The 22,117-nt window shown below is 32.4% G+C and overlaps 2 protein-coding genes across 2 annotated transcripts; one reads left to right on the forward strand and one right to left on the reverse strand.

The window, feature by feature from the left end:
- The first annotated feature begins 5,137 nt into the window (after window positions 1-5,137).
- On the forward strand, window positions 5,138-12,582 carry LOC134245425 (ficolin-2-like). Its single transcript, XM_062727708.1, has 5 exons — window positions 5,138-5,741; window positions 6,616-6,749; window positions 7,211-7,307; window positions 11,314-11,478; window positions 12,345-12,582. The coding sequence occupies exons 1-5, from the start codon at window positions 5,243-5,245 to the stop codon at window positions 12,572-12,574; spliced, it is 1,125 nt and encodes a 374-aa protein (XP_062583692.1). The 5' UTR covers window positions 5,138-5,242; the 3' UTR covers window positions 12,575-12,582.
- A 6,686-nt stretch (window positions 12,583-19,268) lies between these two features.
- On the reverse strand, window positions 19,269-20,999 carry LOC134245437 (uncharacterized). The gene is made up of 2 exons (XM_062727718.1): window positions 20,968-20,999; window positions 19,269-20,322 (listed from the first exon to the last, which is right to left on the reverse strand). The coding sequence occupies exons 1-2, from the start codon at window positions 20,997-20,999 to the stop codon at window positions 19,269-19,271; spliced, it is 1,086 nt and encodes a 361-aa protein (XP_062583702.1).
- Window positions 21,000-22,117: the final 1,118 nt, after the last annotated feature.

The raw sequence follows: 22,117 nt of genomic DNA on the forward strand, positions 1-22,117 counted from the left end.
GTTTTTTGGAATAACGTACCCGAGAGAATTTATAAACTGATTATTAGAAGAAATGAATTCCCATCATTAAAAAAAAATCCTTCCGATTTTCAAGAAGATGGGGTGCGTTTTTTAAAATATCTTTTTGCTTTTTGATGTTAACTTTGCTAAAAACTTTTTAAACGTGGAAAAGATACGATCCCAAGACACAATTTTCATTACTTTTTTGTGAAATTAACTCGCTTTTTATGTGATTTGACAACGTCAGCCTAGAAGAATATTAGCAGCGTATGTCAATTAAAATTAGCAGCGTACGTCAAAATTAACCCTCCATAGACCGAGTAAGACACTCGTTTTATACCACCGTCATAGCTACCTAGGACTACAGCGATCCGCCATCTTGAATATGAGTGCCATTAAAGGACACGTGGAGAAAATTGTAAAATGTTCATAAATCCGCGGCATCTTTCATGTGTCCTGGGGATTTTAATGTAGCCTAACTTATTAGACGTCCATAGCTGCTTATACTCCCAAGATCACTGAGTGCTTCCAACTGCGACTTTTTTCATAAGAAACGAAAATATTTTTCTGTCACACTCGGAATCATCTAGGGTGATAATTTCCGCTCCGTATGGTCATAAATGTCGTAAATGTCACAAAGGAAACTTAAAGCTCGGGATCATAAGAAAAGATGAAATCATTTGCTTTGTGGTATATCTTCTCTGATCGATTTAGACATACTGTAGCTTATTTTGGGGGAACATATTTTGATTGCATTTGAATCAAATCATATGTACAGTCATGTGTAACTATATACATTAAATTTTCACTTTAGAACAAAAGCTTACAAACATAATTACTCGTACTAATGCTTGGACATGCATTTCTGGTTTAAAATTACTGTAAATCACGTTTTATTCGCGAGAAACTTAATTTTCGCGTAATTACACGAGACAATGAGCTCGCGAAAATTTCATTCTCGCGTTTAAAAGTATTCCTTACGATTATATAGAGGAAAAACAACAATTCGTGAAAATTATGTCTCGCTTATGTAGATTCAATGACTATCTCGCCAAAATAAGATGTCGCGAAAATTTAGTGATCTACAGTATTCTTTTCTTTGGTCTGCTTTCGAAAACTGGGTAAAACACATATATTTCTCATGAAAATAACCCTTGTAGTGATTTGATAATGAAGCAAAATTATCATCATATGTTTGAAGTTGAATATTTGTGTTTGACGTCAGTTGGCGAGGACTTCTGAAATTTGCATGGGAGTCCTCGTGTGATTTAAATCTATGTCTACATTTTTGAAGTCAAATCTACAATTTTATTTCACAATGAAATGGAAATATAAGGAATCACTGTCTCGTTAGTATAGTATGCAGGGGACATCAACGGGAGTGGGAAACATGGGGTAATTTATGAATAACGGGCTTCGCCCGTTATGCACATTATCCCATGTTTCCCGTTATCGTTGATGCCCTGGAATTCCAAACTAACTAGACAGTGATTCCTTAAATATACCCCTTTTGTTTCCCAGAGTAAATTATATATAAAAAGAGAGAACTTGCATCTTCCTTTACTTAAATATGAATATAACCAGAAGCCTCTGTCGAGACTGAAGCTCTACTGGTTTGTACTTATAGCAAAGGAAGAGAGTTGGGAATTGAAACTTTACAACAGCAATAAATAGAATAATGATTCTTAATTCATAAAGTCTCTTTATGTTCTTAGTGTAGTCTACTTGCATGCCACATTATGTTATAATCAGACTAAAACTGTATTTGGAGTAGCATTTTGAGAGTGGTCATAAATGTCGTAAATGTTACAAGGGGAATTTAAAGCTCGTTTAAAATCAGTGACGTCATCCATAATCGATCAGAACAGCGAGATCAGGTACACGTTGATTAAATGGTCAGCTTAATTTTATGAAATAGGTAATGTTTACTCGAAAATTTTTTAGGGATTCGGTGAAATAGGAAACACAATAAGTTTTGCATTGATTATGGAATACTTTATCTATTTATTTATTAATTTATTTAAGGTTCAAAGGCTTTTGCGTAACGTCATATATTAAAGTTGTTTCCCCGTACTTGAAAATGTAAACACACAGCGCTTTTATCACGCTTATGTCTTGTTTGTTGATACCTTGTGAGTAGTGGATAAGGCTTCGACTTTCGATGTTTCATCATTTTATTTAAGAAATGAAAGACATTGAGTCAGTTGTAAATTTAAAATATATACAAAACCCGCGTAAGCGTAACGTTAATTCCCGGACTAACAAACAAAGAAAGCATTTAATTGTTTATATTTACATCTGTATTTAAAAATCATTAAAAGTAGAATCGAATGTGTTAAAGTATATTTAAGATCAATACATGTATGTCATTGTACATGTATGCATAGGTGATGGAACTACCATTGTTCATTAAGAAATCCACGCACGTGGGCTAGCTAAGTGTTGTTCATGCACTGATTAATGGCAATGGTCTTCATAAGAAATAAAGGAATAATATTCATCGGATGTAAATATATAATAATAACTACATCTCTGCTTTACAATACATGTCCGTGTACATGTACCTGTTTTGTGTTAAGATGAACGTGTGGTGGGTCAGTAAATTCTGTGCGAAAAGGAAGTGACATATTACAATCATGTATATGCATCGGGATCGTATTCTTTAAATCAAGTAAGCATTCTACAACTTCGATCCCGATGCATATATTATTATGCTCTTTGCCAGGGGATGGTTTGCCTTGCGTTAGATTTTCTTAAAGCAAAACTTAACACTTATTATATTTGATACGAAGCAGAACTTTAGATCGTGTTCAATGTTGTTGCAATTTAATTGTATGTCAAGTAGATGTCTTAAAATGAGGTTAAGTAATTAACAGCATTATCAAAGCATTCTCCATAATGCATTTAAAAAAATAAAGCCAAATACCATTAATTTGGAAATTTATGCTGTAGATAAATTTTTAGGAAATTTGCGAGTTCATTGCATTCGCAAAAATATTTTTCTTAAAAATAAATTACCATTAAGAAAATTTAAACAAAGCAGTGGTCATTCGCAAAATTTTGAAACATAAGAATTAATCAACAGCATTTTGACCCGAATTCGCAAAATAAAATCAACGTAAAGACTTCCAGATTTACGGTATATATAATTATGTATATATAGAAAGAAAAAAGCTTAAGATACGTGGTACATGTACTTCTAGAAACAGTCAAATGTATCTTACTAATTATAATGGAGAGAAAGAAGGAGAGACTTGAATAATTACTTATTATACTGTATGCAAGACTTTACATGTTCAAGTGGACGCATCAATAATAACACAATGAAGAAATTGATCATCAGTTTTTATAGTCTGCAGACATCTTAGAAAACCAGGGCATTCAGTTACATAATTGATTACTTTGTCTACTATTAGGAACAGGTAATAATTTATTTCCTGATATAATATGGATTAGAATCTTGTTATAATAATATACGTACACATTTTTTGTCGTATATTTCGAAATGACAACCGTTGAAACGATTTCGAAATGAAAATCATTTCAATGATTTCGAAATGACGGTAATAAGAAATAACGTCTGTTGAAAATAATTTCAGAGAAATAAATAGAACACCGAAAGCTATCAGAGCTGTTTTCTACAAAGTGGAATGCAAATATAAATTTTCAAGATAGAACTGTTTACGGACGCCAATATGTTTCTGCGTGTGTGGTATGACATCTTTATTTTTGAAATATCTGGATAATGATTAAAATGCTTTAAGACAAAGTCATATATCAGTAAAAAACAATTTATTACCTTCCCGTTTTAAATGGATCCAGTTTCTGATATAAATACAAACGTTTGCATAGGGCTTCTTAATTAGCTCAACATTTAAAAGTAAGTTTGAAACATTAATTAAAAAATAGTATAGGTAAACTGAAAAGTGCATATTTATGAATGATTTCCGTCTTACGATGGAGGAAACATACTCACTTTTTTTAACAAAGTATATATTTTCAGTTGAGATTTATATCATGGTATTATGCCATAATCTTAAACAGAAAATTTTTATTTGGTACATTTATTTTAAATGATCATACAGAGATACTGTCAATCGAACATGTTGGGAACACTAGTGCCTCCAAGATGAGTTAAATGAATCTCAAAAGAATTTCAGTATTCTAATTTAACAAAATACGATGATTATAAACCGTATACTAAAAAAGAACCATGAAAGACACTGATATGAATAGAATTAGAAATATATGATATTATAATTGTACAAAAAGATAGTCCTTTGTTTTTCATAAAAAGTAGTGATAGAGCAACCGAAATTAACTTCCAAGACCAGCTTTAATCTCACATTTAACTAAAAAAAGCATCATCTGCAATAATCCAAGGTTGCCAAATCACGAAAAACAAAATCTTCAACTTAGAACTATTAATTAGTAGATCTACAGTGACTGATTTTAGTAGTTTAAGAAAGGTAAGAATTGTAAGAAACATTCCATATTGACATGCTAGAACATGAAATTTTGCATTTATATTGAAAGATAAACTATAGATAAATAATTCCGGGATAGTTTTTATCTTGCGTCAAAAAAATTACAATTCTTCCCCTAATTCATAATAGTTTCACAAATCTGTGATGAAACCCTTTCTAACAAGTATAATTTGTGATCTTCTTCAGTGCTGAAAATGAATTAACGATACATGACCGGCATGCTAAAAAAAATGAAGGTTGTTCTTCATTGCAGTGACCATGATGTAGGAAACAGACTATGCTGGTACAGTTTTAGACTTAAAATGATGGGGAAAATTGTTTAATACTTATAGCATTATGTTACATTAAGAAATGGTCAAGGCTCATATTTACACCGAACTCCGATGAAAATAAATTCTTAAAACCTTAACCTTAATTCGAAAATATGTCTTTTAGAATAAAAGATTGTATTATATAAAAGAAAAAATTCATTTTACTAAATTGCAGTTATACTTAAAAAACAAAGCCAGTTGATACATTGTTCTTACACCTCATCCCCCTTTGTTTATTTTTATATGTAAATTCTAAGAAATCATTGTAAATTTAAGGGATAATAGTTAATTTTGTTTGCGTGGGTGGCAAATTTCACAAAACATCCCAGGAATGTGTATGAGACGCACGGGAAAAACCGGTATTTTTTTTGTTTTATAAGTAAACTATTGTGCAACTAAAAACGAAAGTTTATCTTGAGCTAGAGGATGGATTTTTAAGCAACCATGGGGCTAAGAAAAATAATATATTTACTATTGTTTGTTACGTTTGGTAATTCATCTGAATCAGATAAAAGCGCCATGGAGAATAAGACGGCCTCGGGAAATCCATCAAGCGTTTTACTGGAAATATTAAATCAAGAAAGTCTTGTACGGTTTTCTATGGTGCAGAAAATTCAAAAACTGGTCATGGATGTCATTGACAATAGAAGAATGACTCAAAATGTTAAGAAAAGACTTCAAAAGGTGATAGAGGATATAAAGACATTGGAAAACAGAGAACAAAACTTGGAGATCGAAAACTCTCATCTCCGTCAGAAGTTAGATGTTCTAAATGAGACTGTACAAATACACAAGAGGATGTCAAAAGAAGGGACAACAAATATACATGTGATGATTGCGGAATTAAAGTTGAAATTGGATGACGTTAATATACGATTACAAAGGCTGGAAAGCATCAATGAGGGGCCATCTGTGTCAGTCAACGAAACACTGGGGGATACTGGTAAGAATGATAAAGCTTACAATATAAAATTCAGAAAATATTTTCACAACTTCAGACTTTTGATTTCCTCACTTATTTCAATTTATAATTAAGCAAACTCTCCTTATTTCAAAGTAAAGATTAAGCAAACTCTCAATATGAATCTAATCTTATAATTATTAAATTAATATTATATACGTGTTACTTTTGTATCGGTTCTGTGACGTTTATGTCATGCTTTCAAATTTAATCTAAGGTTTGAAATACGGATGCAGTTCTCCATCAGCTTGTGGATTTGGTTGTATTGAAATAAAATCAAAAATCTTCTTTTTTTTCATTCTAATGGCTTCAGTCTTACTCTTTATGCGGATTGCTTTACGCTGAAAAATGTAGAAAACTCTAAATAATGTCAAAACTATTTTTAAAAACCGATTGAAATAGAGGGGTAATCATATTCTTAAACACTAGTTTTCCTTTCGAATTGCTGAAATAAAAAAAATGAAAAATTTTAAACTAATATATTACTTCTCCATGGCCAGTAGTGCATTTTGATACATCATTTGCCTCGGGGTCGGTTTAATGTACTAAGAAAATAAAAATAAAAACTACAGCGTATTAATAGAAAATACGAACATAAATTTACAAAAACGTAAATAAAGAAACCTATATCTACATTAAAATTATTTTTAAATACATTTGAACATTTCTAACTATCAGATACTGTTTTGCATATAGAGAAAAGTGTTCTTTTCATATATGATCAAGTAAATGAAATAGATACATTTATCTACAAATTTAAGTAACTGAACATATTTCAAATGTTTTATTTGTGTTTTAATTAGTATGGTGTTTTTATTAGTACATGTAAGTATTTGGTCTTTGATAAATTCTATAGTATATCCTATGGACTGCCTTGAGGTTATGGACCAGGGACAGAGACCCTCGGGTATCTATAGGATCTATCCGTGGAACAACTCTACATATAAAGAAGTACTGTGTGATATGAAGACCATGGGAGGAGGATGGACGGTATGTAAAAAAGATACCATTTTTCCATGAATTATTGTGTCTCTGCTGTATTGATTTTACCTAAGTATACAGAGTTGTGTGTCTTCAAATCATAAAATGCTACATATATGTAAATGTTTCTATTTATATATTGATATGTTTGATTTAATTACTGCAACAGTTTTGCTGTTATTTTGCAATTCCAATAAAATTAAATGCGATTTACGCAAATATATGATCATTAAGCACCCTGGATAACATCAGTGGAAAAAAAATTATAATTAAAAGAGATCTAAATATCTTTTCTGCAACACATTTATTATGAAAAGTTTTTCAAAATTGTTTACTTGACGCCAGATATAACTTTAAGTAGGTTGATGCATGTAACTTTAACAGAATAATTATAAATCTTTTATCGAGAAAAAATAAAAAGCAATAAAAAATCTCGTCGTAAATTTTTTTTTAAAATAATTTTTGTGCAGGTTTTTCAAAAGCGGCTTGATGGATCTGTGTCTTTCTCTAGGAACTGGACTGAATATCAGAATGGTTTTGGGAATGAATCAACTGAATATTGGTTAGGTATGGAAGCCTATTTAGGACCTATCGAAAAATATTTTTGAATCAGATATAACGAATTCTCGAATTTGTTATAACGAATTTAATTCGTTAAAACAATTTATTTGAATTCGTTATAATGAATTTAATCTGTTATAACAAATCTGTTGATTTCGTTATAACGAATTCAAAAATTTGTTAATACGAATTAAATTCGTTTTAACAGATTCTAAAATTTGTTATAACGAATTGAATTCGTTTAAACGAATTTCACTTTTTTTTAATAACGAATTAAATTCGTTAAAACGAATTCGACAAATCGTTATATCGAATTCATATATATATTTCTATAGGCCCTGATTATTGAATTTGATTAAACAAATTTAATTTGTTATAACAAACTTTAGAATTTGTTTAAGGTAAGGTTTGCGTCTCCCTCCAACTAATACTTTTTTTAATATGCACACATGCTATATATCAATTTATTCAGGGAGATTAGCTTCATCATTTAATATGATTTTCAAAGATATTGCCCGTCCCATTTTTTAAGTAAAAGACGCCAAATTTAACGTATTTCATATTTCACCTCGAATATTATTTTCATTGAAAAAATTGATTTATTTCATAAATTATCAAACTTTTATAATTAAAATGACCTGAATTAGAATAATTCATGCTTCTATTATTTAAACTTTTAATTTTCCGTTATCAAAAATGTGAAAATTTGGGTTAAAAAGAAGATTTTTCAATTTTCCTTGAAAAAGTGAAACCGTTGCCATGGCAACGAAAATATAAAAATCAACGTTTTACATATCTACCGATTCCATCAAAATCCATTAAGTTATTAGTTTGATCATTTTCATTAATTTGAACTAAAAAAATATGTATGTCCCCAATATTATTTTCATGGAAACAGGGGCTATATTATGGGTTCGGAACATAAAAGTCAGGCTTTTTCTACACTTTTAAGACAACATTGATATCACCTTGTCATGGTGAATGTTAAAGACTAAATGTTATTTTTTATATTGTTTTTAGGCATAAATTGGCCAAAAATATTCAAAATAAAACTCCTCCTGTGCTACATGATGGTCTAAAAATTTATTCCATGGAAGAACTCTAGTATTTATTGCAATGACTTTACATCTGAATATTCTGATGAAATTGTCCATGAATTATACTGCAACACCTTTAGAAGTACATGTATATGTATATAAACATACTTCAGAACATGTTGCAACTAAACCAATTAAAAGCCTATGAATTTGACCTCATGCTGATTTACATGTAGTTATTCCAATTTGTAGTAACTTCTAGACATCTTTGTAGCAAAATATCTTTATTCAGTTATGGCTGGTGACTGTCATTATACATGTATGCCATTTTTTGAGTGAAATGTTGTAAGCATTGCATCCACGAAGCTGCTGTTTTTATAATTAAATGATTTCTTTACTTCGAAGAGTAGAAATGCTATCTTTAAAGTAATGCTGGTTTGCCCTCTCTTGACTCAGGGTAAAATTATTGAGTTGGTAGGTGAGAAAATCTTCAACATTTTTTTAAGGGGGATAAGAGGAATAAAAAGAAAAAAAATACTGCACTGCATTGAAAAAAAGTTTTCAGTCTGGTCATTTTAGTCAGTCGGTCTGGAGAGGCCCACAACCAAACATTTTTTAAAACTTCATGGACATTAGCTCAATCATTGGATTAGGTAGTCTGAGAATCTAAATTGAAATATCAGACAGAACAAAATAAAGATGAATTCTAAGTGACATCAATTCATACTTTAATGAGTACTTCTGATTTCAGAGAAAAGGCAAATTCTGCAAAATGACATAACATTGTCATAAATATTTGTCAAGAACAGGGAAAAAGAAACAATGCTACAGTGATGGATATATCTCCTTGATATCCATGAAATAATAATTTAAATATAACAAAATTTTCTCCTTTTTAAAATCAAAATGCAGAAAAAAATTAAAAGATTATAAATGTAAAGTATTTTAAAATAAACTACATGTACATGTATTTGTGAAAGATTTTAATTTTAGTAGATTACTAAACTGGTCTTATCATTCCTACTAAATTAACAACCTTACAATTTCCAAGTGTCATGTTTTTAGCTGTTACAGTAGATATAATTATACATGTTCACTGCAGCTTTATGTACAAATCTCATCAGTTTTCAGAAATACTTATTTGAGCATATTAGGTCCTGGTAAGAACAAAATTTAATGAATAAAAATATTAATCTTAATTGTTCATGTATTAATTTCCTTGCAATTTTACAAACCCTTTTAAGAAACTTGTTAAATGTAAGTATAGACAAAAGCAACCTTCAATTAATACATATGATGTATACATTTATTTTACTGAAAACAAATTAAAGATGGACAAACAGAGCGTGCACTGCAATCATCACATACACATATTTTCTAAATATATGGAAAACAGCATGTACCGGGTATATACTAGATAGGATGTCGTTAAACATTAAATTTTCTTCTATAATCTATAGACATATAAAAATATGCATTGGGTATAACAAGTCAGAAGTTCTTCTCCAAATCTCCATTGATTTTGCCATGTCTGGTTCAACATCTTAGCTTGATCCATCCAACTTTCTTTAATATTCTTGAGCTGATATGGGATGACCTCTACTTTGATTGATGGCACAAATCTTTTAAGGAAACACTGAAGTACTTTTTTTTTGGTTCTTATCTATTCCAATTAATGACCCATGATCTGAAATCATATGTGTTCATTTTTACAATAACATTTAAGGAATTGCATTTTTGGAATTGCATAAGGAATTGCACTGAGTTTCATCCCCTCAATGAAATGAATAAATTTCCAATATAATCAATGAAGAATCAATATGAAATTATTGTAAAATTTACAGATTGAATTAGTGAAATGCAAATGCTTGATCAAGAAAATTAATGTTCTTGTCATGCACAATCTGTATCTCTGTTTTATTTATTAGAAAATGAGATATTAATTAAAAACAAACCTCATTAAAAAGGTAACTTGAACAATTGAAGACCTGTTCCAGTAATGTTACAAATATTAGGCCTAAAAAGCAAGGATTTTATTTTTTATAATTTCTTGAATGAATGCATTTTTATTTTTTGGCAATGTTGGTATATTAGTCACATTCTGACATCCTTGTACCGTTTATTCATCGTTTTTAAATCCGTAGTCAGTAGATCATTCATAACTTTCAGTAAAATGAATAATTAAATAATTACCTGATGAAAATACTATCAATAATCAAACTGTCAACATCATCATTGGACATGGTCAAATGCACGCGGCCGTGACTTTTCTTCCCTGTTCGGACTGCATATAGCATAATACTTTACAGGATACTCTCAGGTCTTTTCTTTTTTCTTTCCCATTCTCACTTAAAATTTTAGTGTAGTGGTGAAGCGAGAAACACAATAGCACAATGCGTCAATGACTTTCTTCTGATCGGAATGGCCGTGCAACTTGCCACGTTCCGTATCGAAAATAAACAAGTCCTCCTTTATTGGTTCATCCACATGCATCACGCTAATCTCAAAGGTTTCTAAGATTCCTATGCTTTGATTTGTTATAAGACTTTCTCCTGAAAACGTCCTTTGTTTTTAGTCTTAACAACATCAAGTATGACAGAGGAAATTCGTTACCGAGATGCTTAGCAGCGCTGGTTTAAATTTGCCTGTTTCAAACGCTTTGGTGATTCGCAAGAGTTATCTCCCTGTAAACGCAAACCTTACCTTAAACGAGTTTAATTTGTTGTAACAATTGACCATTATTCACTCTCTCTCTCTCTCTCTCTTTCTCTCTCTCTCTCTCTCTCTCTCTCTCTCTCTCTCTCTCTCTCTCTCTCTCTCTCTCTCTCTCTCTCTCTCTCTCTCTCTCTCTCTCTCTCTCTCTCTCTCTCTCTCTCTCTCTCTCTCTCTCTCTCTCTCTCTCTCTCTCTCTCTCTCTCTCTCTCTCTCTCTCTCTGGTAAATCTTATACTTTTATACATACATTTTTTCTTGTAGGAAATGATGCATTACACGCTCTAACTCTAAAATCCTCTTCCTTGTACGTCAAGTTACAACATACAAATGGAAGCCATTACTTCCAGTATTACTCTGACTTCCGGGTCAGTGGCGCTGATGATGACTATAGATTACATTTGGGATCTTACTCTAACGGAACAGCAGGTGATGTGTGATATCGTCAAATTGTCTGTGATCTTTTACTTTATCTTTCCACATCGTTATGTTCATCTGCAAGCGTGTTCCTCCCAGAAAATTTGAATTTAAAATTAAATGACATAATTTATCATGTACTTTCTATACTTTCTATTAAGTGTTTTATCGTTTTTATTAGTAAAATACAATTTTCTTATGAAAATATTTATTTCATCGACATAACATCCTATCACCCATATTTGCTATGAATATGGTTATGCTAGATGGATCATTTATTTTTTTTTTCGCTGCCGTCGATGAAGCACTAACTGCCCAAACCCAGGTTATATAGTATAACTTAAGTAGCCATTGAATTCTATCCCTGAAAATCTCCTGGTAATGATTTTAAAAGATTGAATAGAAAATGTCAGTCAAACCTCTTGTGGTCTCCTTCACACTTCTCTGATTTCACACTTTCAAAATATGTCAACAGACAATTTAACAACACAGTTATCACACTGTGCGTGAGGGAAACATCACAAATTGTCTCCCATACGTGACCTGCTATAAACCAATCAGATTGACTGTATGATTCTGAAGAATAGTATAAATAAGTTCAATTTTTATGACAAGTTGACATTATATAGAACACTTACGTTGTCATATTTATTTTTTGTGCTTTCTGTCTATAAAACTTATCAATTACATGTGTACATTATGATATTGCATTTCAAGTTTTTTTATTTTATAATTAAATTGTTTTTAATTGTTAACTTTTCTTGTAGTGAAGTACAATGGTATCTGTCTTTTTTTCTGTTTACCAAAAGATTTTGAAATAAAAATGAAGTAGTTGTTAATTTCGATTTTTATTTCATTCTATCTTTATCTTTTTACAGGAGACAGATTGAGGTATAACAATGACCAAACTTTTAAGACCCCGGATCACTCTCTAACAACCGGATGTTTCATTTCTTACACGGAAGGGGGGTGGTGGTTCCGGAACTGTCACGCGGCCTATTTAAATGGAGTGTATGGGTCCGGAAAATGGGTCAATCCCTGGGACGGAACAATAGAATATGGTGAAGATTTTCGTTCATCCCAAATGATGGCTAGAAGACACAACTAGTTCATATTTTTAAGATTTTAATGCCAAAATATAGTATCTCACAAAATAAATACTTTTGTATAAAATTTTCAATTGGAAATAAAAAGTATTTAACATTTTAGGTTAATAATTTTCCTTGTTTTAGAAACTTTTCATCCATAGAACGTGCTCTTGCATACCGAATCAACTGAGATATATAAACTCCGTATGCAGGTGAAGGAATATTGATGCATTAGTCAGGGAAGCTGGCGAAAGAAAAATTAAAGTCATTACGTTTATCATAGAGCTTGGTTGTTACATTATTATGACTGTCTTTGTAAAGTTGAATATCCAAGTATAAAACAGATTTGTCAGCCTTTGCGGTTCGTTTTACCTCAAGCTCACCAGGATATATCGAACAGCTTATGCATGTGTATGTCTTGTAAAACTGCTTCTTCCTTGGTATTGTTCATCTTGACCTTGTGATTTTTCAAAGAGAAACAACCTAGGGTATAATATTTGAATGCTTGGTCAATGGGTTTTCAATATTACACAAGAGTCATTAAGTCACTTCCTTTCTTTGAGTTAGAACATTTTTAAGTTGTTGACTTTGCCCGGAGTATTATTTGTCTCTGAGAATTTTTCTTTTCGCCAGCAAGATCATTTTCCAAATGTGGTTATCATTGTTTTTCAAACAGATTTTTTTTTTGAAAATATATCAAACGAACATCAGACAGTGATGCCATTACATACCTGAGGCACACTAGAGAGATTAGGCTCAAAATCCTTACTCCCTTCCCCTTCCTCCTTACTAAACGATTGAAGAAGATACAAACTGCGAGATTCTGTGTTATGTAAAATATAAGCGCTACATTCCTGACTTCAGCTTCTGTCTGACAAATTTAATATTTCATGTACATTTTTGCTAATTTGTTGAAAACGAATTTTGCTTCATATAACTTTTATGCTAAACAAAAAAGGTTTCTTTATATTCTATATGTAACAAAATTCAAAGACTAAGAACAATCTTGTGAAATGGCAAAATCCTATCGCAAAAAAAGAAACTAACATGAGAGATGGGGCACGTTTCAGCTATAACAATATCCATTAGATGAGAGAGAGAGAGAGAGAGAGAGAGAGAGCAATTGACTCACGTTTCTAAACAGTAAAACATCACCCGTCATAAAATGTATTATTCAATTTATCATAAAATGTACCTATCTGTCCTCTACAAAAATTTGAATTTTTCAATTAAAATTTGTATATGACAATTAAATTAGCACATCTTTAATGATTACACCAACCCGATCAACACTCGGGCCGTGCTAAAATAAGACCCCACTGGAAAACGTGAACGGCTTATTGCTCACTTGAAGAACTTCTCTTGGAGTTCCCTGACGATCCGGCATGCCCAGAGATTCCGTCAGCTAATTTCCTGACGATCCGGCCCAAAGATTCTGTCAGCCACGATTTGCGTTCCTTTGCCAGTTATGACTCTTATTAAACAGATTCAAGACAAACTCCGACCAGCGTTTTAACTTTTAATATGGAACTGACAAATTTTGATACAGGTCGGTGTGCTCGGGACGGCTGTCCGATTCCGACTGATTATTCAAATCAAAATCAACAGTATATATAACAATTAGAATGTGACATGTGTAAAAATGACATTTGGAGATAAATAGATAAAAAGTCTTGACACTTGAGTAAAACCTTAAAATAATTAAGAGCCGGATTATCGCCCTTTTGATGTTATTTTGCCTAAAGATAAGTTTAGCAATATCAAACGATGACAGGCGTTAAAAACCAATTAGCTTGGATTACCTGAAATCTCTGGTGATATAATTCAATCAAGAGACGTAAATTAAACAGAGAAAATAATTTGAAAAGCTCTAAAATTTAGAAATAATTGTTTTAAAAACATGAAACAAAAGCTTAATTTCAGAAACTAGATAAATCTTTTGGAACAATAAAATTTCATCGTGATAACCTGTCCTCTACAAAAATTTGAATTTTTCAATTAAAATTTGTATATGACAATTCTCCCATTGCCACAAAAAGTTTGTCCTCAAACTTTAAAAAATCACACGTGTATAACAGTACAAAATTAAACATATAGTTAAGTCAAAAAGATTCAAAATTTAGTGTTCAGAATTTTTTTTGTATATTTCAGAATTTTTAAACTGTCTATACTCCTCTCGGGCAAGTTTACTGTTTTTAGCATCTCGGTTACACACACAGTTCTTCTTGATGGAACGCAGTACGATATTTTCCATTTCATAATTTTCAAGAAGCCAGTTGAAATGGGAAACACGTCCAGAAAGTTTCTTTAGGTCCGACATGGCATAATTTAAGTATTTTGTATACAGTTTTATCTGATGGTCTTTTTCATCGATGGCCTTTGACTTCTCCTGTAATTTCCATTCCAGAAGTCCGATGTCCATTTTCATTAATGCTTTAGAATACTTGAGATCTTGTATCACGCACTGAACTTCTGTTGTGAACACTGATTTTAAATTAACACACTCTTTAAATTTTGAATCACTTAAACTTGCAAACGGAAGTACCCGGACCAAACTTTTCCTGCTGATGTAGTCTTGCAATCGTTCGGTATCTCTTTTCCTCTTTGCATCTGATTTTACCGCGCGGGATGAACGTTCTCCGCACACTCTGCTGAAATGTCCCTCTTGTCCACATTTATGGCAGTGTTTCTCCAAGGCGTTGCAGATGGAGTAATGCCGTCTGTTACATCTGCTGCAAAGCGGCGCTGAAACTTGCCATTGTGGTCGGAACTGCATGTCAGTCCAATGTTAAAGCTGGTACTACTAGGAAACTTCGAGATTTGGGGAATACTCGCTCAGCTTCATGAGAGGTGGTGTTGTACCCGGATATCTGCACCAATTAGCACATCTTTAATGATTACACCAACCCGATCAACACTCGGGCCGTGCTAAAATAAGACCCCACTGGAAAACGTGAACGGCTTATTGCTCACTTGAAGAACTTCTCTTGGAGTTCCCTGACGATCCGGCATGCCCAGAGATTCCGTCAGCTAATTTCCTGACGATCCGGCCCAAAGATTCTGTCAGCCACGATTTGCGTTCCTTTGCCAGTTATGACTCTTATTAAACAGATTCAAGACAAACTCCGACCAGCGTTTTAACTTTTAATATGGAACTGACAAATTTTGATACAGGTCGGTGTGCTCGGGACGGCTGTCCGATTCCGACTGATTATTCAAATCAAAATCAACAGTATATATAACAATTAGAATGTGACATGTGTAAAAATGACATTTGGAGATAAATAGATAAAAAGTCTTGACACTTGAGTAAAACCTTAAAATAATTGAGAGCCGGATTATCGCCCTTTTGATGTTATTTTGCCTAAAGATAAGTTTAGCAATATCAAACGATGACAGGCGTTAAAAACCAATTAGCTTGGATTACCTGAAATCTCTGGTGATATAATTCAATCAAGAGACGTAAATTAAACAGAGAAAATAATTTGAAAAGCTCTAAAATTTAGAAATAATTGTTTTAAAAACATGAAACAAAAGCTTAATTTCAGAAACTAGATAAATCTTTTGGAACAATAAAATTTCATCGTGATAACCTATAAGCGACGATTACATTCATTTTAATATAAATGATTATCCTTCTTTTTTGGAGTAACCTTTAGTAATTAATCACTTGAGTGACACAATCATCAAGATATCAAGATTTCATGGTTAGCTATTAACCCTCTTCCTATCAGAAATCTTGTAATGATGTCTGTTTCCAACGATAACGTCAGTTCAGAATTAATTTGTAAGGATAAAAAACGCTGATAGCTTTTTAATGTTGCCAGTAATCTAGTGGTAGTATACAGATATAAATGATTTTACCAAATGTTATATCTGTCTATGTGTGTGGTATACTCCTTTCTTAATGAGATTTTATGAATATGCATATCGAACTCAAAACGAGGCTAAGGTCGTATCGAGTACAAACAAAGATGGAGGCGAAAAAAGCGTCTGCAACGCGAGACTTGACAAAAGTACCAAATATTACCTTTGGATTTGTCGAGAGCTACATAAAGAAAGGAAGTCAGAGTCTCGGAGAAAAAGAAATATCTAAAGGATATAAATATTTCGCCGAGAGATATGTAACAAACATCACAAGTACGTATAAATATCTCCGTTTGAACTTTCACTTTGCTTACGTTACGATCATGATATGTACGATGGTCAAGTGTAAAAATCTATACACACAATCAAGGGAAAAACAGATGCGTTTAAATTATATTTATGAATAATAATCTTCATAAACTAATAAGTCAACAAAGTTATTCATTTTCCTAAATTAATTTAGTTCACAGTGCAGTAAACGGTTGTGTAGTTAAAGGAAAATGCCACAGGTCACAGCGCAGGAATGAATCCCCTCATGATATTGAGGTAAGAAAAAAAAATTAATTTTGATCAGTAAGATGTTTAATCACATGTATAATTAGTAATTTTAATTTAAAAAAAATGATATCAAGATTTGTAAATTTAGTGACAGACAACAATGCTTTGCATCTACTTTAATTTTCTATGCACGAGTTATCAGTTTTGTTCAACAAGCTGTGGTACATTTTATAGATTTTTCTGCTGGATGATCCCATTCTTGACAGCAGCTCTTGTTCGTGTACAATTGGACAGTCAGGACACTGTGGGCATGTGACTGGGCTGTTATTTTGTCTTGCGCACATGAAATCAGTTAACATGACATTCATACCATCTGATGTTTTGAAGACTTCTCTGCCTCAGACCTGGCATCTCCCACGAGGAGAGAAGATCTCTGGAAGCACTGCGGACAACGTGGTTGTACATGGTTACGATTCCAAATTACCTCAAGAACAACCCCGTGGATTACGATCAACTTTGTACAATCCAATCAATTCTGATATCTCCCGATCTCTGACCTTTGTTCCAGAGTTTCAGCAGTTGACAAGACTTCTTTATTACTTACTGTTGTGAATTTGGATGACAAAGTGGACTTGAAATATACAGAAACAAAGTTCGGTAAATTTCCAAAAGGATCTCCACTTGCTGTGCAACAAAAACTGTCATCCCATTATGTATTAAATATTTTAGATGCTGGTGAATTTCCACTTCTTCCTGTTGAAAATGTTATGCAACAACAACTGCATGACATGTGATTCTTGATGAAAAGAAAAGTGGTAGTTTGTCTGCTATATATGTCACAGAAGAGGAGTGCCATCAAATTGAGGAAATGACAAGGTTGCAAGGAGAAAGTCCCAAGTGGCATGCCATTCGCAAGGAGAGGATAACTGCATCTGTCTGTGGTGATATTGTGAAGCGTAGAGCAGGTAAGGTGTTACCTTACAAAATCTTATCATGGTTTATGCAGACATTACCTCATTCAAAACCATTTTCAATATTTGATATATATATTTGCATCAATTTAAATTTACATAAACGTGTATTTCCAACATATTTTATATGAAAATGAATTTTCTTTGCACAGATATAAATTTTAATTTGTATGCTGAAATTATTGTATATACTCTGTTTATAGATTTTGGACCTTTGATTAAAAGATTGAAGACAACAAGAAAAGTCGTCACAGAGAGTATGCGACATGGATTGTCGTTCGAGGCAGTTGCTGCTGAAGCCTTTGAACAAGTAAGTAATGTTAATCTATCTATCAAAGATGTAACATAATACAATCACTAGTATACATGTTCACAAGATTCTGGACATGTAACACAATTTATGCATGACTGATGTTAGATTCATGTATGATGTATTTTGTTTATATCATATCTTTAAAATCTTATTAATTTTTTCTTAAATTGCAGTTGCAAAACAACAATGTCAACATATACCCTTGTGGAATCATTGTCAGTCCTTATGCTTCCTGGCTTGCTGCTAGCCCAGACAGGAAGGTATACAACCCAACTATGAACCCCCCTTATGGTTTGCTGGAGATAAAGTGCCCTGTAAAACCCTTAACAGAGTGTATTTATTTGAAGAAGGATGGGGATGTATGGAGACTGAAGGAAAACCATAACTACTACCACCAAGTTATGATGCAGCTTGCCGTGACAGGTCTTACCTGTTATTTTGTTATTTTTTTGTGTGGCACTGTGATGAGAGCCATTTGGAGGTGATTACCTTTGATAATGAAGAGTGGCAGGAAATGAAAAACAAGATTGATTCATTCTATTTTAACTACTTCCTTGAATAAAAACAATCTTTGAAACTTATTTTTAAAATACTTTTTATCATGCACAGTAAAACAAACTTATAGCAAATACACTTTTAATGAAATGATGACTAATGAATTCACACATACAGCAAATTGATTTCTTTTCCCTTTGGTTTTGAAACATAGTTTACATACTGACAAATATTATAAATTTGAAACAAATTTGTCCCTGGAATTTTGTTATAAGTATGTTTTACTGTACAGCTATATTAAAAACAGAGGGCTAATATAGCTTACTGAATAAAAGCTGAATAGAGGATATGTTATGTATATATAAAACCCTCCCTTATCACAAGAAGTAAAAAATTATCTTGAGGAAAATAACCAATCTACAGTGTTCAGCCGAAATCAGATTAATCAACAATAAAAACAGTCATTGTAAGAATTTAATTACTAGTTGACATCATAAATATCATAGCAGCTTACACCCTGAACTCAAAATTGAGTAAATATATGTCCTGTATTCACATTAATAAAATTTTTCATTTACACCAATCTTTGACAAGAGGACCTCTGAACAGAGTCAGCATATTAGCAACAGTCCAGATCTGATTTATAGTACCAGTCATACTCAATGGGATGACGCCATCAAAGAGATGGTATTCTTTGACCCTACGAATATGTCGTTCAATGTGTATTCTTAGCTTTGCAATAATTTGTGTTTGTTCTACTTCCTGCTTTGAAAACTGACCTTGGCTAAGAAGAAACGGAGGGGTGTTGACAGAAATGCCTGTACCTTCTAATACCTTGTTCAGCACAAACCCTTTGTCAGCCATAATTGAGTCACCTTCTTCCATAAGATCAAGTAGGCCAGATAATTTTGTTATTTCGACGTCTGACATGCACCCTGTGTATAATGAGGACACAAAAGTGAGAGCTCCATGAGGAGCGATTCCTACAAGCCCTTTCCATGTGTGTGAACTCTTATATGTTGAATAACATTTTGACCCAAGTGCTAAGGATGATGGACGCTCAGTTTTAATCTCTGTGCAGTCAATTATGACTCTAGTTGAGGGGTAAAACAACTTGAAGGACTGGGGCATTTTTTCATAAATGTGTTCCTTACTAGGCCAGATATTTATGCTGCCTAAAATAAAATAAAGAAAGTTTGCCCATGTTATGATCTTTCGACTAACAGTAGAAACATGACAATTGAATCTGACTCCTAAATCTTGTGCCATTAGACCACACTTCAACCTGCATAAGAACATGAACAACTCGTCAATTAACAACATGCTTCTTTGTTTGCCTACATTTACCTGCTGGTTAGGTTTATCACAAGATTTATAATAATAGCTTTTCATACACGTTGCAGTAGGTTTGATGTATTCAAAAAAAGCTAAAAACATAGCCATTGTAGTAAATCCTGTGTAAAATTGAATCATTGAATCGTCATTTGAAAACCGCTGAATTCCAAATCGTTCAACCTCAATCTTCTGTTGTAGAGTCTTGATTTCCTCATCCCTCTTCTGCAACAAATTTTCTAATTCTTGGATTCTCTTATTCTTCTCATGTATTTCATCAGGAGGAGGAGAACTAAAATCATGAGATTTTTTTTTAAAGAGACTCTGCAAAAAGTACATGAAAAAAAATCATACCTTACTGACATGATGACCAGCATTCTACTGTCCAGCAGCAGTTGAAAGTTAAATCATTCAAAAAAGTTGATTACAATTGCAAACTGAATATATCAAGTAATCAGTTTGACAAAAGAATAACTTTTCTGAGAATGATTCATGTAAAATTTGACTTTATGATACATCTCCTGAAAAATTCAAACTTCTGATTGTAAGTCTATATTCCATCAGTATGCATATTTTTAAAAAAATGTAGTCACCTTATGCTTTAAAATGTAAGAGTTAGACAATATTAATTACAGTAAACCATCTTGTTGTACACAAATAAATATTATAACAACATGGTATAAACTAACCATTATAAATTTCAATAAAATGTATTAATATTGTGTTTTACCAGTAGTATTGTACATGTAATGGTGTTTTGTTCTGTTGACCTGTAGTACGTACATAACAAAAAATCTGACCAAAATTAGAAATGTACTTTTTACATAATTAATATATATACATTTTTCATAAATCTATGTTTATTTTACTATACAACAGATTAACATGAATCAAAAGTCTTTTTTTAGCTACTCTTGAAAAATTCTGTGAAAATTACCCATCCTCAATTAACAATGGAGTAGAATCCATTTCCTCAGGTCTCACACTTGAATCCTCAAATTCCTGCTTAGGTCTTTTCTCTGGAAGGGTGTGTTTAACTATTGGGCGTCGACTGTTGGTATCCGCCTTCCAGGAGAAAACTGAGGGTACCGACCCAGGTTTCAACGTTGTCCTCACTGGAGTCCATTTAATATCTTCCTTTTTAAAATGGCGAGAGCAGACAACTGTTTCATCACTTATCTGAATAATTATAATGAAATGAATTTTACACTGAAATATTACTTACATGACATAAAATAGAAGCAGTAAGCATTTTGGAGCATATTACATAACTTTAAGCAATATAAATTAAAAGATGCATCTAGAGATATCAGATGGTGAACTGGTTAATGATACTTGCTAACAGTAAGATACTGTAAATACAAGTAACCTAATCGTAGAGCTATGTGATTTCTTTTTAAGTTAAGAAACTAGGGTACCAATCTTCACATGTAAAACACTTTCATTATTTAATATTTATCTACTAACGAATTTTCATACTAGATTTAACATTTTTATTATGATTACAGAAAGTTATGCGAAAAAGGTTTAGCTGACATTGAGTTCAACATGAATAAACAGCTGACTGACTTGCATCTGCATCAGATGACATTTCTGTTCATTGCATAGTATGTCATTCCACATATATTCTGACAAATATATGAAAATATACTCTTAACCAAGGGATAATACATATCTGTTTATATGAGTGCGGATCACTGATCAGTTTGCATCGATATTGTTTACGTGTTCTTGAAACACGTATCGGAAGGTCACTCACGGTAAACAGAGGACCAGGGTCTCTCCTAATCGCTTGAATCCACTCCTTTCTTTTTTCTGGAGCCTTTGGTATCCGGTGAAAGGATAAATCTGGGTTAAGCCTGCCATTTCCATTACAGAATGGCACACAGCAGTGCTTGTCGTGACCCTTCCCTTCCTCTTCAGCCGCCGACATTTTGTTTACAATTTTACCGACCTTAGCCTCGTTTTCGATTTCTGAGCGCGACTTATGAATATTCTTTGAAAATGGAGTATGGTGGATTTATTTGTAAAATATCCGATGATTTATATTAGTCAATGCAATGTTACCATATATCACGAATTACAAC

This window comes from Saccostrea cucullata, unplaced genomic scaffold (assembly GCF_032062105.1).
Source record: "Saccostrea cucullata isolate Sc308-1 unplaced genomic scaffold, CSIRO_AGI_Scuc_v1 ctg1883, whole genome shotgun sequence".
NCBI lineage: Eukaryota > Metazoa > Mollusca > Bivalvia > Ostreida > Ostreidae > Saccostrea > Saccostrea cuccullata.

What these genes read in the sequence shown, in the direction of transcription:
- LOC134245437 (XM_062727718.1), bottom strand. Translation starts at nt 20,999, where the DNA reads ATGGATTCTACTCCATTGTTAATTGAGGATGG. An exon ending in CCATTGTTAATTGAGGATGG is followed by an intron (nt 20,323 to 20,967) that starts GTAATTTTCACA and finishes TCATGATTTTAG; the next exon opens with TTCTCCTCCTCCTGATGAAA.
- LOC134245425 (XM_062727708.1), top strand. Translation starts at nt 5,243, where the DNA reads ATGGGGCTAAGAAAAATAATATATTTACTATTGTTTGTTACGTTTGGT. An exon ending in CGAAACACTGGGGGATACTG is followed by an intron (nt 5,742 to 6,615) that starts GTAAGAATGATA and finishes TAAATTCTATAG; the next exon opens with TATATCCTATGGACTGCCTT. An exon ending in CCATGGGAGGAGGATGGACG is followed by an intron (nt 6,750 to 7,210) that starts GTATGTAAAAAA and finishes ATTTTTGTGCAG; the next exon opens with GTTTTTCAAAAGCGGCTTGA.